General features: G+C 34.8%; 1 protein-coding gene and 1 non-coding gene across 4 annotated transcripts in view; both read right to left on the bottom strand.

Moving 5' to 3' along the window:
• The window catches only part of LOC138375619 (ubiquitin carboxyl-terminal hydrolase isozyme L5), a 39,989-nt gene that overhangs the window by 25,685 nt on the left and 897 nt on the right, over positions 1 to 13,407 (bottom strand). For all 3 annotated transcript variants that reach the window (XM_069459357.1, XM_069459358.1, XM_069459359.1), the window contains exons 2-3: positions 6,669 to 6,732; positions 5,114 to 5,219 (exon numbers count right to left, since the gene is read on the bottom strand). In XM_069459357.1, coding sequence (XP_069315458.1) covers positions 5,114 to 5,219; positions 6,669 to 6,732 — 170 coding nt within the window. The remainder of the gene's footprint in view (positions 1 to 5,113; positions 5,220 to 6,668; positions 6,733 to 13,407) is intronic.
• Positions 12,453 to 12,587, bottom strand: LOC138375905 (small nucleolar RNA U109). The gene has a single exon (XR_011231600.1). It is a non-coding gene; the product is annotated as a small nucleolar RNA U109 (small nucleolar RNA).

The raw sequence follows: 13,407 nt of genomic DNA, 5'->3' as shown, positions 1-13,407 counted from the left end.
AAAAAACCGCAACTATTTCTTACAAACTATTGTTTCTCTACACCTTCCTGTTTCTAATCCACACAGCGCGTTCAGCTTCGTATCCCATGACATCTCCCCTTTGCTCTCCACACCTCAGCTACACTGGCTTTCTTCTAGTGCCTTTTATTATACTAGTGCTACTCACTTTTTGCTATAAAGCTGTTATTTATTTGGAATGATCTTCAACTTCTCTTCCCTAGTTAATACCTACTTAACCTTTAGATTTAAGCTGAGCTATCACTTAGAGAAGCTTTCTCAGACCTCCCTAACAAGGTCAAGTCCCATTTTTATTTATGTGTGCAGTAAAGAAGTTAACCTTGCCCAAGGAAAGATCTGGCCTTTGCCCTTGGCTCCTGGGAGGCGATCTCCAAGCCTTTGAAAAGTCATGCCTGAGAAAAGTACCTGTTTACCTGGGGGCTTTGGGCCACACTGGTAGTCCAACAATGTGACTTAGGGGTAGCGATACTGCATCAACATTAACAGCTCAACCTCCCATAGGGCTGGAGACTGAGGTTAGCCACATGGGTGGTCAACTGGGTGTATGTGACCAAGGCCCAGTAAAAACTTTGGACACCAAGAATTGGATAAGCTTTCTTGGATGGCAATACTCTGCATATTGTCACACAGCATTGCCAGGAAAGTCAGCACTGTCTGTGACACCATCAGGAGAAGACAACTGGAAGCTCTGCCCACAGAACTTTCCTGGACTCTGCTCCACCTGCCTCTTCCCTTGGCTGATTTTAATCTATATCCTTTCACTGTAATAAGCCATAACTGTAGGCATAACAGCTTTCAGTAAGATCTGTGAGCCCCTCTAGCAAAATTATAGAACCTGAGGACGGTCCTGTGGCATTTTACAAACTTGCAATTGCTGTTAGAAGTGAAGGTGGTCTTGGGGACCCAAAACTCTACAGTTGATGTTCAAAGTGAGGACAGTCTTTTGGGTGGTTCCCAAACTTCATAATATAGTTCTCATTTCACTCCACACAGCACTTATCACCATTGTAATTTTGCATTTAACTGACTAATACCAATCTCCTCCATTAAACTCTAAGCACCCTAGAGGGCACGGATCATGAGAGTTTTTCATTCTCCAAGCAGCACCTGGCAGAGTATCTCGCACATTGTAGGTATTCAATCACTCTGTCTCAAAAGACTGAACAAAGTCAGACAAACCCAGGACCACTGAAGCATTATTTTAGGCATGAATCACACCTTGCTTTCTCATCAATGAAATGGTGACAAGACAACACTGTTTTACAGAGAAGCATTACCAAAATGTCATTTTTGGATGCTCATATACAAATTGCAATTACTAGGGTATAATTTCTTTTCTTGATAAATAAAATATCAATGATCCATGCACACACACATCTCCAATTAGAGGATATGATAGCATAAGATGGCCAGTGTTACTTCTCAAAATTGATGCGATTCCATGTATAAATACCATTTAGTTAATCAGTATAACATTATCAAAAATAAATATGATTCAATTAAATTTTTTAAATTTCTGAAAATATTCTTAAGAGTTCAGACACCCTGGGTTGGAAATCATTACCATAAGCTCTTACAGCCTTAAACTAAGAATTATGTATTTATGTATTTATTTATATATTATAAATTCCTAACATAGACTCACAAGAGTCATATACTAACAAGACTTAACAAATATTATTGGGGAATTGACTTGTCACTTTAATAAAAATATTAAGGGACTCTAGAAATTAAAAATTCATACTCTAGTATCATTTTTTTCCTTTCATGGAGTATTTTCTTATACCTTAAAAATAGGCCTCTATAAATCAGATACCATTAGCATCTTAGTATTGTGAATTCTAGCATTCTTTGTTGTAATATTCTTAGACATGAACAGTTCAGGCTGCATTTATTAGATAACTACTATGTTCCAGGGTCTATATATAAAAACAAAATCCCTGATGCCCATGTTTACAATTTACTGTGGAAGAAATATAATTAAATACACACACAAATACGCAGAAAAAAATTTGTAAGAATATAAATTGTTTTCAGTGGTTATCTCTAAAGCAGAGTTCTAAGATACTTTTGTATTCTGTATCACACATTCTATAATGCTTACATTTTTATAATGGGTATATATTCTATATACATTGAAAAAAATAAAAACTTTTTTTAAAAAGGAGAAAAATTACCTGAAGGACTTTTAAAACTATCTGTCCCCTATCTTTTCTCTGCTACTCAGATTTTAAAATTCACTAACAGTGGTTTTAAAATTATAATATTGTAAGTACAATGATACTCACAGTACACAAATATTATAACATATAAATTGATTATCTGTGTTAGAAAAATAATTAGAAACTCAAAATGTTGACCATTAAGAGATTAGTTAAATAAATTATAGCGCATTTATACCAAGAACACTTTTTAAAGAGGCAGTGTGGTAATAAGGTTAAGAGTACAAACTTTAGAGCCCAAGTGCTTGAGTTTGTACCCCAGCTCTGCTGTTTGTTACTATAAACAAATTAATAATTTAAAAAATATATAAAAACACTTAACAAGCCTTTGATAAATGTTAATTAATATCTGTTATGTGTACTGAAATGAAACAAAGTCAAACTTTTATTAAGTGAAAAAAGATACACAATATTTTGAATAATCCAATTTTAGTAAAAAAAAAATTATAAGGAGAATATATTAGCATATGATTAGAAAATGTGGGAGGTAGTATGACATGTAGAATCACAAACCTGGGTTTTAGTTCTGGACCCACCACATATTATCTCTGATCTCAGGCAAATAATTTTTCAAGGCCTCAATTCCTTCATCTATGCAATGAGGGTAACAGCCTCATGGGGTTGTTGCAAAGATTAAATAAAGAATAAATCTAAAGCACAACACACAATATCTGGCACATAGTAAGAGTGGTAAATGTTGGCTACTCTTGGTATTATCATTATGATCGTTATTAATAAGGAACATGACTGTCTTGTTAACTATTATATACCTATTACCTAAAACAATGCCTTGTATAAAGTAGGTACTCAATAACTACTTCTTGATTAAATGAATAATTCAAACTGTTACAAGTGGTTAGTAGAGATGGTTGTGGGATTACAAGGATATTCACTTTCATCACTATATACATATTTCTGTAATGTAAGTTCTGCTATCAGAAAAAAAACCAAATGATATATTTTTAACCAAACAATAATAAAAACATATTTTCCTTAAAGTAAAAGCAAGAAAGTTTTGATTTCTCTAAAACATTCAATTCAAAAAAATCAGGGGAAAATGGAAAGAACCAATATGATAAGAGAAAAAAGGAAAACAAGTTACTTAGTAGAACAGCAAAGGCTTTATCTCAAGGGCAATAATGAGAATAAGCAGTTTTATTTTTCCACCTTTCTAAAGGTTAACCAGATTATTCTAAACAATTTTTTGGGTCTCAGAACTAAGTGTAATTTTAAAACAGATGCAATCATATTTAGCTTGGATTTCAAACATTAATGAAACTAATTAATTAATTCTCTTTTTCAGCTTTTCCACACAACAAGCCAGATACATGGAGGCATCTAATACGTGAGTTAAAACTGTATTTTTCAAATCATTGTATTCACTAGAACAATAGTTCTCAAGTGCAGTCCACGGATCTCTAGGAATCCCTAAGATCGTTTCCAAAGGGTCTAGTGAGCTCAAAATTGTTTCCATCACAGTTCTAAGAAAGTTTTTGCCTTTTTCCCGGCTTTTCCATCTGCACTGTTGGCACAAAAGCAATAATATATAAAACTGCTGGTATTTTAGCACAAATCTAGACAGTGGCATTAAACTACTTCACTGACACACACACAGTAAAAAAAATAAGACAAAAAGTCAGTTTTTACTGAAGAATGTCTTTGATAAAGCAGTAAAAGTTATTTTTATTAAATTTTTACATTGGAGCACAAGTCTTTAATATTCTGTGAAATGAAACAGGAAGTAGCAATAAAGAACTGCGGCTGCATACCAAAATATGCTAGTTATCTCAAGGAAAGGCACTTGGGCAATTTAGTTGTGAGCTAAATTGGTAGCTTTTTTCTTGAAACATCATTTTTACTTGAAAGAAGAAATGACAGACAAATACGGTTTTCCAGACAAGGGTATCTGGCAGATATTTTCTTCAAAATGAGTGAAATCAGTCTGTGGCTTCGGAGAAAACACCTGATGATATTTGTTGTCACTGATAAAGTTTGAACTTTGAAGTAAAAATCAGAACTTTATAAAACTTGGATCCATCAGTGTGAGCTTAAAAATTCTTTGATACTTAACTTTTCTGATGATATCACAGATGATATTAACAAATGTGACTTGTCAAATCATATCATTGTCAAAGCATATCAAATGTATCAACACTTAGAAGATGTACATAAATGGGTAAGTTTTCCAAATGACCAATGTACAATGGTACAAAATTATGCAGGAATAAAAGACCCACTTTAAGGGCAAGATAATCCAAAGGATTTTAACAAAAGGATTTTACAAAGTACAAATTTCACATTGCAATTAACCTTTAAGAAAGCAACACTTTTAAAGTTTTGACATAGTATCAAAGAATATCTTGTTTACCAGGAAAAGATAATACTCCTCCCTTTCCAACTACACATACATATGAGAATGGATTTTCTTCATATATTTCAACCAAAAGCAAAACAGAACAAAAACACTGCAACAGACGGAATGAAGTAACAGATAGGAGAATCCAACTGTGTACTATTAAGCTAGACATCAGAAAGATTTGCCAAAATGTAAAACAATATACACCTCTGATTTTTTTGTTTTGGTAAAAATAGTTATGTTTAATTTAAAAATGTTATATATATAAATATGCAATGAGCTTATTGTTATTTTTAACTCAACTGATAAATACTTTTAAATGTTTCAATTTTAATATATTGACCCATAGTCCCGTAAACAAAAGCTCTTTGGGGAATCTCAATAATTTGTACGAGTGTACAGGGGTCCTGAGACAAACAAGTTTGAGAATTGCTATACTAGAGGCGCACAGCAGACTGGAGTCCTGTTTATGAAAAGGGCTGCTCTTGGGACTTTTCAGAGTATTCAAGGACCATACCTGCTTGGCAAAAAATATTGTGTCAAGTCTGGAGTCCTGAACCACAGAGCCTGCTGGTTCTTCTCCTGGCTGCCACTTGAAAAGAAAAATTAACCCATGAACTGGCCTACAAAATAAAACACAAATTAGTGACACCAACCCTTGCTTCTTTTATAACATGCTGTTAATATATGAAATTTTAGTCACTTATTTAACAAATACAATGCAAATGAAGTAAATTAATTAATTAAATATGAGAAAACTTTTTAAAGATTGATATTGCCATTCATAGTCACTAAAATGTTGCCTTATAATATGCTAATAAAACTTATTACATCAGTTACAATAAAATAATAATTAAAGGTTTATTCTCAAATCTGTGGACTATTCCTTTCTGCCTTATATCACCTCACTTGAAAACAAAAAATTAGAACATAGCAAATCTAGAAGAAGCTGTTAACCCTAGACTGAATTCGAAGACATATCAATAAAGTTCATGTAGGATGTTTACAGATAAATGGCTGATATTATATATATAACTGGTATTGAATATAGGAAGCTACCTTCCTATATTATTAGATTCATGCACACTCCTTCATACTACAATATGAATGGATGCTGTCACCTCATACATAATGAAGTCATCCACTTTCCTAAAGGAACTGTTGTTGCCCATGAAACGTTAAATCACTACTTTAGGATTACCTACAGTCTATCTTTCACAACTGCCTTCCACTCAAAAAAAAAAATCTTTCCTACCTTTTTAAAGATAGTTCAAATGATGCATCTTTAATGAACCTTCACTGATCTCAGACAAAATTGATCTCATTCCATGCAAAGTGATCGTCCTTTTTGAGGGGAAGAGGAAGGTAGGAGGCAGCAAACCACCTTATCTCCTTCTTACTATTATAAACAGTTATCATATCCCTAAGTCCCCATTTTCCCTTTTAAAGCCTATTCCTTGTCCCTGTTCCAAAATTCCAAGAACTCTCCCACCAGTGAAGACCCCTATAGCCCTCCATCTGCAGACGCAGTGCCAGTGTTTGAGGGCACGGAGGTCAGCAGTAAGAAGCTCAGAGAGGTGATTCTGGGCAGAAAGATGGGGACAGGGGAAGGTTCTTCCTGGTATCAACACTTGAAACTTGAACTGTAACTTTCCCAAGAAGCAATGTGATAATGTGTAGATAAGTTATGAATTACTATTAAGATATATTTTCTATTAAATATGCTTTTGTAGACTGACCTATTATTCAGTTTTTTATGTTAAAGTGTCCATGTTGTAACACTATTGATAGATAAGTGAATTTGGAAAAACCAACCAATCAATACTGTGTGGGTACGGAATTACAGAGACAGGTTTGAATCCCTTGCAACTTATTTATCTATCAGCCTCAGGTTCTTGGTTATAAAATAAAAATAATAATGCCCATCTCAGAGGATTGAAAAGAAACTTAAAGGAAATAATGCATTCAGCCTAGGGTAATCCAAGTAAAATAAAAAGACAAATTTGAGTATCCTTTAAAAGTTTGCTGAAGTATAGACATATTATTTTTAACACAACCAATATTATACTTACTTTAATTTTTCAAAATTCTCAGGCTCTAAACTCCATATTTCTTCTACTTGGGCTCCTCGGCAACCTGAAATAAGAAATTATCCTCAGAAGACAAACAAATTATCTTCTTTATTTCTTCTTCAGAAAAAAATAATTCATTTTTTCTTTACTATTAAATATTAATAAAACAAAATGCACAACTGGTAGCAATAAGAAATGATAAACTAAAATGGTAAAACTGATAAAGCTCACAGTCAAATTCTATCATTTCCTTTAAAATTTCCCAATTATTAATATTTACAATGGCAGTATATTACTTTCCTAATTTTAAAAGGTTTCAATAGTTAGTTTTCATTGAATCACCACCCTATGACTGTTTCTTCTGTCTCTCTCAATCTCTGGTTCCTTTTCACTCACTCCTTTTACTCACCTATTAAGTTTTCTCAGCTGTCTTTAACCTTCTTTTTCTTACTGTTCACCTTTTGGGGGTCGGAACTAAATAACTACCAATTAACAGTGACTTTCAAATCACATCTTTAGTTCTGATGCTTTTTCTAAATTACAATTGTACATTTTCAGATACCTCAAAGTCACCTTCCCTTCTCCCTCCCCAACTGTGCTCTTCCTCTAGGACACGTGTTCTCAACTATGGTGAATGTACCCAGCAGGGAACATTTGGCAAAGTCAGAGACATTTTATTGTCGCTGGAGTTGGGGTAGTTTGCTACCACCATCTAGTGGGTAAAGGCCAGGGATGTAGATAAACATCCTACATTGTACAAGACTGCCCCTGACAACAAAGAATTATCTGGTACATGCCGGTATTCCCAGGTACTTGGAAGACTGAGGTGGGAGGATCGCTTGAGCCCAGGAATTTGAGGTTGTAATGAGCTAGGATGATGCCACTACATTCTAGCCTGGGCAAGAGAATGAGACCCTATCTCAAAAAAAAAAAATTATCTGGCCCAAAATGTCAACAGCGCCAAAATTGAGAAACACTGCTCTACTAGCATGTATTATAGTAATAGTGTAGTGGTTAAGAAGTTGGCCTCTAAACTGCCAGAGTTTGAAACCTGGCTCCTCCATTTACTAGCTGCATGATCATTTAACCTCTCCCTTCCTCATACTCATAGAGTTGTTGTGAGGAATAAATGAGATAATGCATGAGATAAGTTTAACATAGTGCCCAGCACACCCTAAGGGTCCACCATATGTTAGCTAGAATTATCATCACAATACAAAAAACAACCATATTTACCAGGGTCTCGTATGTCTTTATGTCTTTGTAAAGTGCTTTAAATGCATTTACCCCAATCCCTGAAAGGTAAGGTAATGAAAGAGGCTTTGGATGTTAAGTGGTTTGCCTACATTCAGTGCAGCTAGTATGAGCCAGAAAATTAATTAAAATCCACATCTGGTTCCAAAGTGTGGGCACTTTCTAATATTTCAGATGATTTTCAAAGGAGAGCTAGAGAAGGCTTTATGCTGCCTACAAAACCCAATGGTTTAAAAAAAAAAAGTTGAGTCAACCAAAAATGTGACTTTGGGCATTCGTACCACTCAGTGCCTCAGTTTGCTCTGTTCAGCAAATATCTATTAAGAGCCCACTCTGGTATTAAAAATATTGTACAAGGAGAGTTGCTACATGCTTTGTTGTGAAGAATTCAAAAAAAACAAAACAAAAAACTGAATGTCTAGCAACAGATTGACGGTAACAGACATTCACATATATCAAGTTGGAAAGAAAACCTCATAAATGTGAACCTATGCTTGTGTGAGTGTAAGAAGGGCATGGAAGGATGCTAATGCAATTATTAACATTGGTTACTCTTATCGGACATCAACTGTGTAAAAAAAAAAAAAAAGCCAAACATTAAAACATTCCACATATCACACCACCACCACAACAAAAATACACTGAATAAAAGTGCTGCAAAATCTTCTGCACAGCTAGAATTTCAAGTGGTGACACTGTTTAAATAATCTCATGTTAAACCTACACATGCCTCTTTATGTAAGGAAAATATAGTACTCAACTATCAGCACCTATCTCCTTATATATTCAATATCTAATACAGTATGGCATAATGCAAAGATGTGAGCAATGGGTCAAGAGACCTAGGTTCTAATCTCAGAACTGCCTCAAAGTTCTTATCCTTGAGAAAGAATACAATTTCCTTGAGCCTCACTTTCCTCATGTATACATAAAATAAGGATATTACCTGCTTCATCCAAACCACAAAATTCTCATGAGGTATATATTGTTATCAAACACTAAACACTAAGAATCACTTAATATAGACTCCCCTAATATATATTAAATAAGAAGTTGGGGAGGAGGGAAGGTTTTTAAAAGTTAATAAAATACTAGTATTTACCAAATATCTTTTGTGTGCCAAGCATAGTACTAGGCCCTGGCAAGGACAGAAATTAATAAACTATTGCCACAATACTTAAAAACCTCACAATCTAGTAGGAAACAAGCATATACAATTCAGAGACAGTGTAGCATACATAAATTACATATGAAGGGTACACATGATATATGTTCTAAAAGTTCAGAGGTAGGAAAGAACATTACTATCCGTGCTGCTCAGAAAAACTGTAATGGATAATTGAACTGGGTCTTAAAAAGGATGATCCTATGACTTGTCATCCAAACCAGAACACTGTTACAAAGCGAAAGAGGGTGCTAAAAGTAAAACATTCTGAAATATTTATAAATTCACTAACACATTCCTATTGATATGGTAGCACTATAAAATAGCTCTATTCAGAAACTAATTTCAAAAATAATTTTCTTAACCCAGAGCATTCCTCCCTAGGAAAAGTACTCTTGTGGAGCTCTCCCAAACTGTTGCCGAGTGCCTTGAATGTAATCCACTGCTAGGTAGGCTATCTTCCAACAGACAATTTTGACAATAATTTGTCATTTCCCTAATCTTACTAACAAGCCCACCAGAAGCAACAGGGAGGATCCTAGCTTCTGCACCTTCTACAAAAAACACGCCCAGCTGTCTTCCCCAGCCCCATTCTCAGTCATTACTCATTCAATAAATCCCATTGGGGTGGTGATGTGACCAAATAGGAAAAACTGGATTGACGGTCCTCAAGCAGTCTCTCCAAAAACAAGGATTCAATTATTTGAACAGAATTGGGAGCCCTAAATTGGAGGCACTGTTAACTTGTACCTCTAAACTGAGTCTGTCTCATTTTCGGGGCCCCACCAATTGGAACACTTGCTTCCAGGGGCACCATATGCACCCCCAAGAATATATTTCTATTTCTTGTGTGAAAGCTAGGCATTAACTTGCCTCTCTCCTCAAAATAAGGTGAAATTCACCTTAGGAGCAGTCATAATATACCTTCATGTTAAGGAAACACCACCTTGGACCCCCAAGTCATTCAAATCTACCTTAACTTATGGGTCAGAGTTGTTATAGACGATGGAATTATTCTAGACTTCCTCTGTGCATGCCAAGGTGGAGTGCGCAAAAATCACTAATATACCCTGCAGTACCTGGATAACAGCTTGAGCCAAGAGGAAAGGTCAATACAAAAACTTTAAAAAGCCACCTGGCTTTCTAAGGTAAACACTACCAGAGATAAATTAAACAGATTTGGTACCAACCCTGTCGGTCAGGTCGTATTGATCAGAATGGTTGAGGGAATAGCGTATTTCATGTGGAAAGAGGGGATATTTTGGGGACACAATTCTCAATGGGTTTGTCCTGTTTCTACATGTCTTCTGAGAGAAATTACCAGATTTGCTCTGGACTATCTTTTCAAGGATGTTCACATAGTAAACAGACTCGGAATATAGAGATAAGCATCTCTCTCTTGAGCAGAGGGAAGATTCATTTGCTGTCCAAGACAATAAAGAAGACATCTCCCTAGGGGCAAAGGTTGAGCAGGTTTGCTAGCAGCCCCTTTATAAAATTTCAAGTTCCCTAAGCTCAGAGTTCCGCAGTTATTACACACACTCACTATGTGTGCAGCCTCCACCTGACTCTGCCTCCAGCCCCATGGACTTGTAGGACAAGGGAACCAATGTGCAAACGTAATCTCTTGCTGCCTACCGCGCCGTATGTAATAAAATCCTTTATCTCTAAACCAAAAGTTGTCTACTAGCATCTATGAAACTAGCAAGCTAACTATTAACTGGCAAGGAGGATAAAGTCCAACATTTCATAATTCTCAATAGATGTTAGATTTTGTCAAATGCATTTTGCATCTATCTATTCACATAATCATGATTTTTCCTTTTTGGTTTACTAATATGGTGAGTTACATTAATTTTTTAATGTGAAACCAACGCTAAATTCCTGGGATAAATCCCATGTAGTAATGATGTATTATCCCTTTAATGTATTTTGCAGGATTCAATTTGCTAAAATTTTGTTTAGAATTTTTACATTTATGTTAATAATGGATATAGGTCTATAGTTTTATTTTCTTGTGATGTCTTTGTCTGTATTTGGTGTTGGAGTAATGTTGGCCCTCATAGAATGAGTTAGGAAATATTCCTTCCTCTCCAATTTTTTTGGGATGAGTTTGTATAGAATTAGTATTATTCCTTAAATATTTGATAGAATTTACCAGTGAAACCATCTTGGCTAGAGTTTCTTTGTGGGAAGATTTTAAACTACAATTTCAATTTCTTGGCATAAAGTTATTCATAATATTCCTTTATTATCCTTTTAATAACTGTAGAAGATGTAGTGATCTCACCTCTCTCATTCCTGGTAATTTATGTCTCCTCCTTTTCTGATCTTCTCAAAGAAACAGCTTTTGGTTTCATTTATTCTCTGCACTGTTTTTTTCTCTTCTGTTTCACTAATTTCGACTCTGATCTTTATCATTTCCTTTCATCTGCTTACTTTAGTTTTAATGTGCTCTTCATTTTCTAGTTTCTTAAAATGTAAGCTGGGGTCACTGGTTTATCATAGGAAAAGCAGATCCAGTTTCTATTACTCCATCTTGGCTGGAAGCAGATGTTTACAACTTCTATTTTTATTAGTAAACTATCACAGTTTGTTTTGGCAGGTTTGTGTATTATGTATGCACCATACCAATTAAAAGTATAGTTCTGCTCCATTAGTTTCTTACTTTAATAAAAGCTTTGTTCTACTATGATATTATATTCCATCAATCTTTGTATTTATATCTTCACTGCATCCACAAATAATTTCCCTTCAATGATGAAACTTTTAAAATGAGTTTACAATAACACTTGCATACAGATACTACACTTTTGAAAGAATCAACTTCTAAAAGCTTTTTAAAATGCATGAATTAAATGGAAATGATGGAAATGACTGGAATAAACTGCTTTTCTCTCTGAAGCATTTGATAAGACTACCATCGCTTAACTTTTTGCAAAGTTCTTCTGGTAATAAAGCCAATTCGTAAAGTTATTGCTTTATTTTTCAAATGTGCAGATGCATAAGGTACATTTACATATCATTTTTGATGCTTGACTTTATATAATTTTCAATTACAAGTTTTCTGCACATATGAAATGGAAGCAGTAGCTATTAATGGACTGAATTAATTTTAAAATAAAGTTACCTAGTACAATATTTCTGAAAGTCAACTTTAAAATGTCATAATAGTTAAGGTTCTGAAGGTAAAATTTATGGCTAAACCTGTAGACATCTCAGGCTCAGTATAAAAACTGAACAAGCTAGCTCTTCACTTGTAATTGTACTTCACCAGCCACCCAAGCTGGTGGAAATTATGGAGTCATTTTTGTCTCTTTTTGCCCACATCAACTCAGTCAGCAGTCCTGATGACTTTTTTTCTTTTATGTAAGAGTAATATACTACTGCTCAACCTCTACTGTAAGGCTGGCAGCCCTGAGAACTCCTTTAGTAATGTAGCATGTTATGGATGTATTTCTGCTCCCAAAGGAATGAGGAGCAGACATTTCCACATGCAACTGTTGATTTAAATTCAGCAAAATTATTGAATATACAGCTTCCTCTCTAAACCACTGCTTTATGTGAAGTCAATCACCTCAGACTCTAACCATTTTAAGAGAATTCTAGCTTCTCTCCCTTCATTCTAATCCACCCGGCCCACTACAAGCATAGTAAACCTTAATTATAAAAGTAATGTCATTTAAGCATTCAAATATCTTTGCCAGTTAAGCCCCCAATTACTGCCGGGCAATCCAAACTATGCAACATGGCATACAATCTGGCCTTAGTTTATCTCTTCAGCTTCAGATCCAAATACACTCCTCCAATCTGTTACATTATGTTTTAGTCACTTTGCTAGCTGTTGCCTAAACCATGTGCTTTAACACCACTGATGTCATGCTTTTCCTTCTGCCCATCCTCTTCCACAATCTGTGTTCTTACAACATTTTGTACATACTCTAACATAGCAATTAACATACCATATTATAGTTTGAGTTTTTCAGAACAGCGGTCATGGTTTATTCACATTAAAAATTGCCAATCATTACCACTGTGCCTAAGATACAGTAGATGAACAATATATGCTTGAAAAATGGTACTCCAAATATTCAATACCTATATCAACATTTAATTGTTATCTCGAGTACAAGTTTTAACATAATAGCTAGAATTAATAACAGTTGGTAAATGGAATAGATAAGAAGAAACTTGCTGCCCAAAGAAGAGGCTGGGAACAAAAGAAATAGGGAAAGGAAAAAGTCAAATGTGTTGATTATCTACAATAGAAGGCCATAAATATAGCCAGAGAGGAATTACGAGGTAAGCATGTGGCCCCTA

This window comes from Eulemur rufifrons, chromosome 27 (genome assembly GCF_041146395.1).
Source record: "Eulemur rufifrons isolate Redbay chromosome 27, OSU_ERuf_1, whole genome shotgun sequence".
NCBI classification, from domain to species: Eukaryota; Metazoa; Chordata; class Mammalia; order Primates; family Lemuridae; genus Eulemur; species Eulemur rufifrons.
This window is presented reverse-complemented; position numbering and strand designations above follow the sequence as displayed.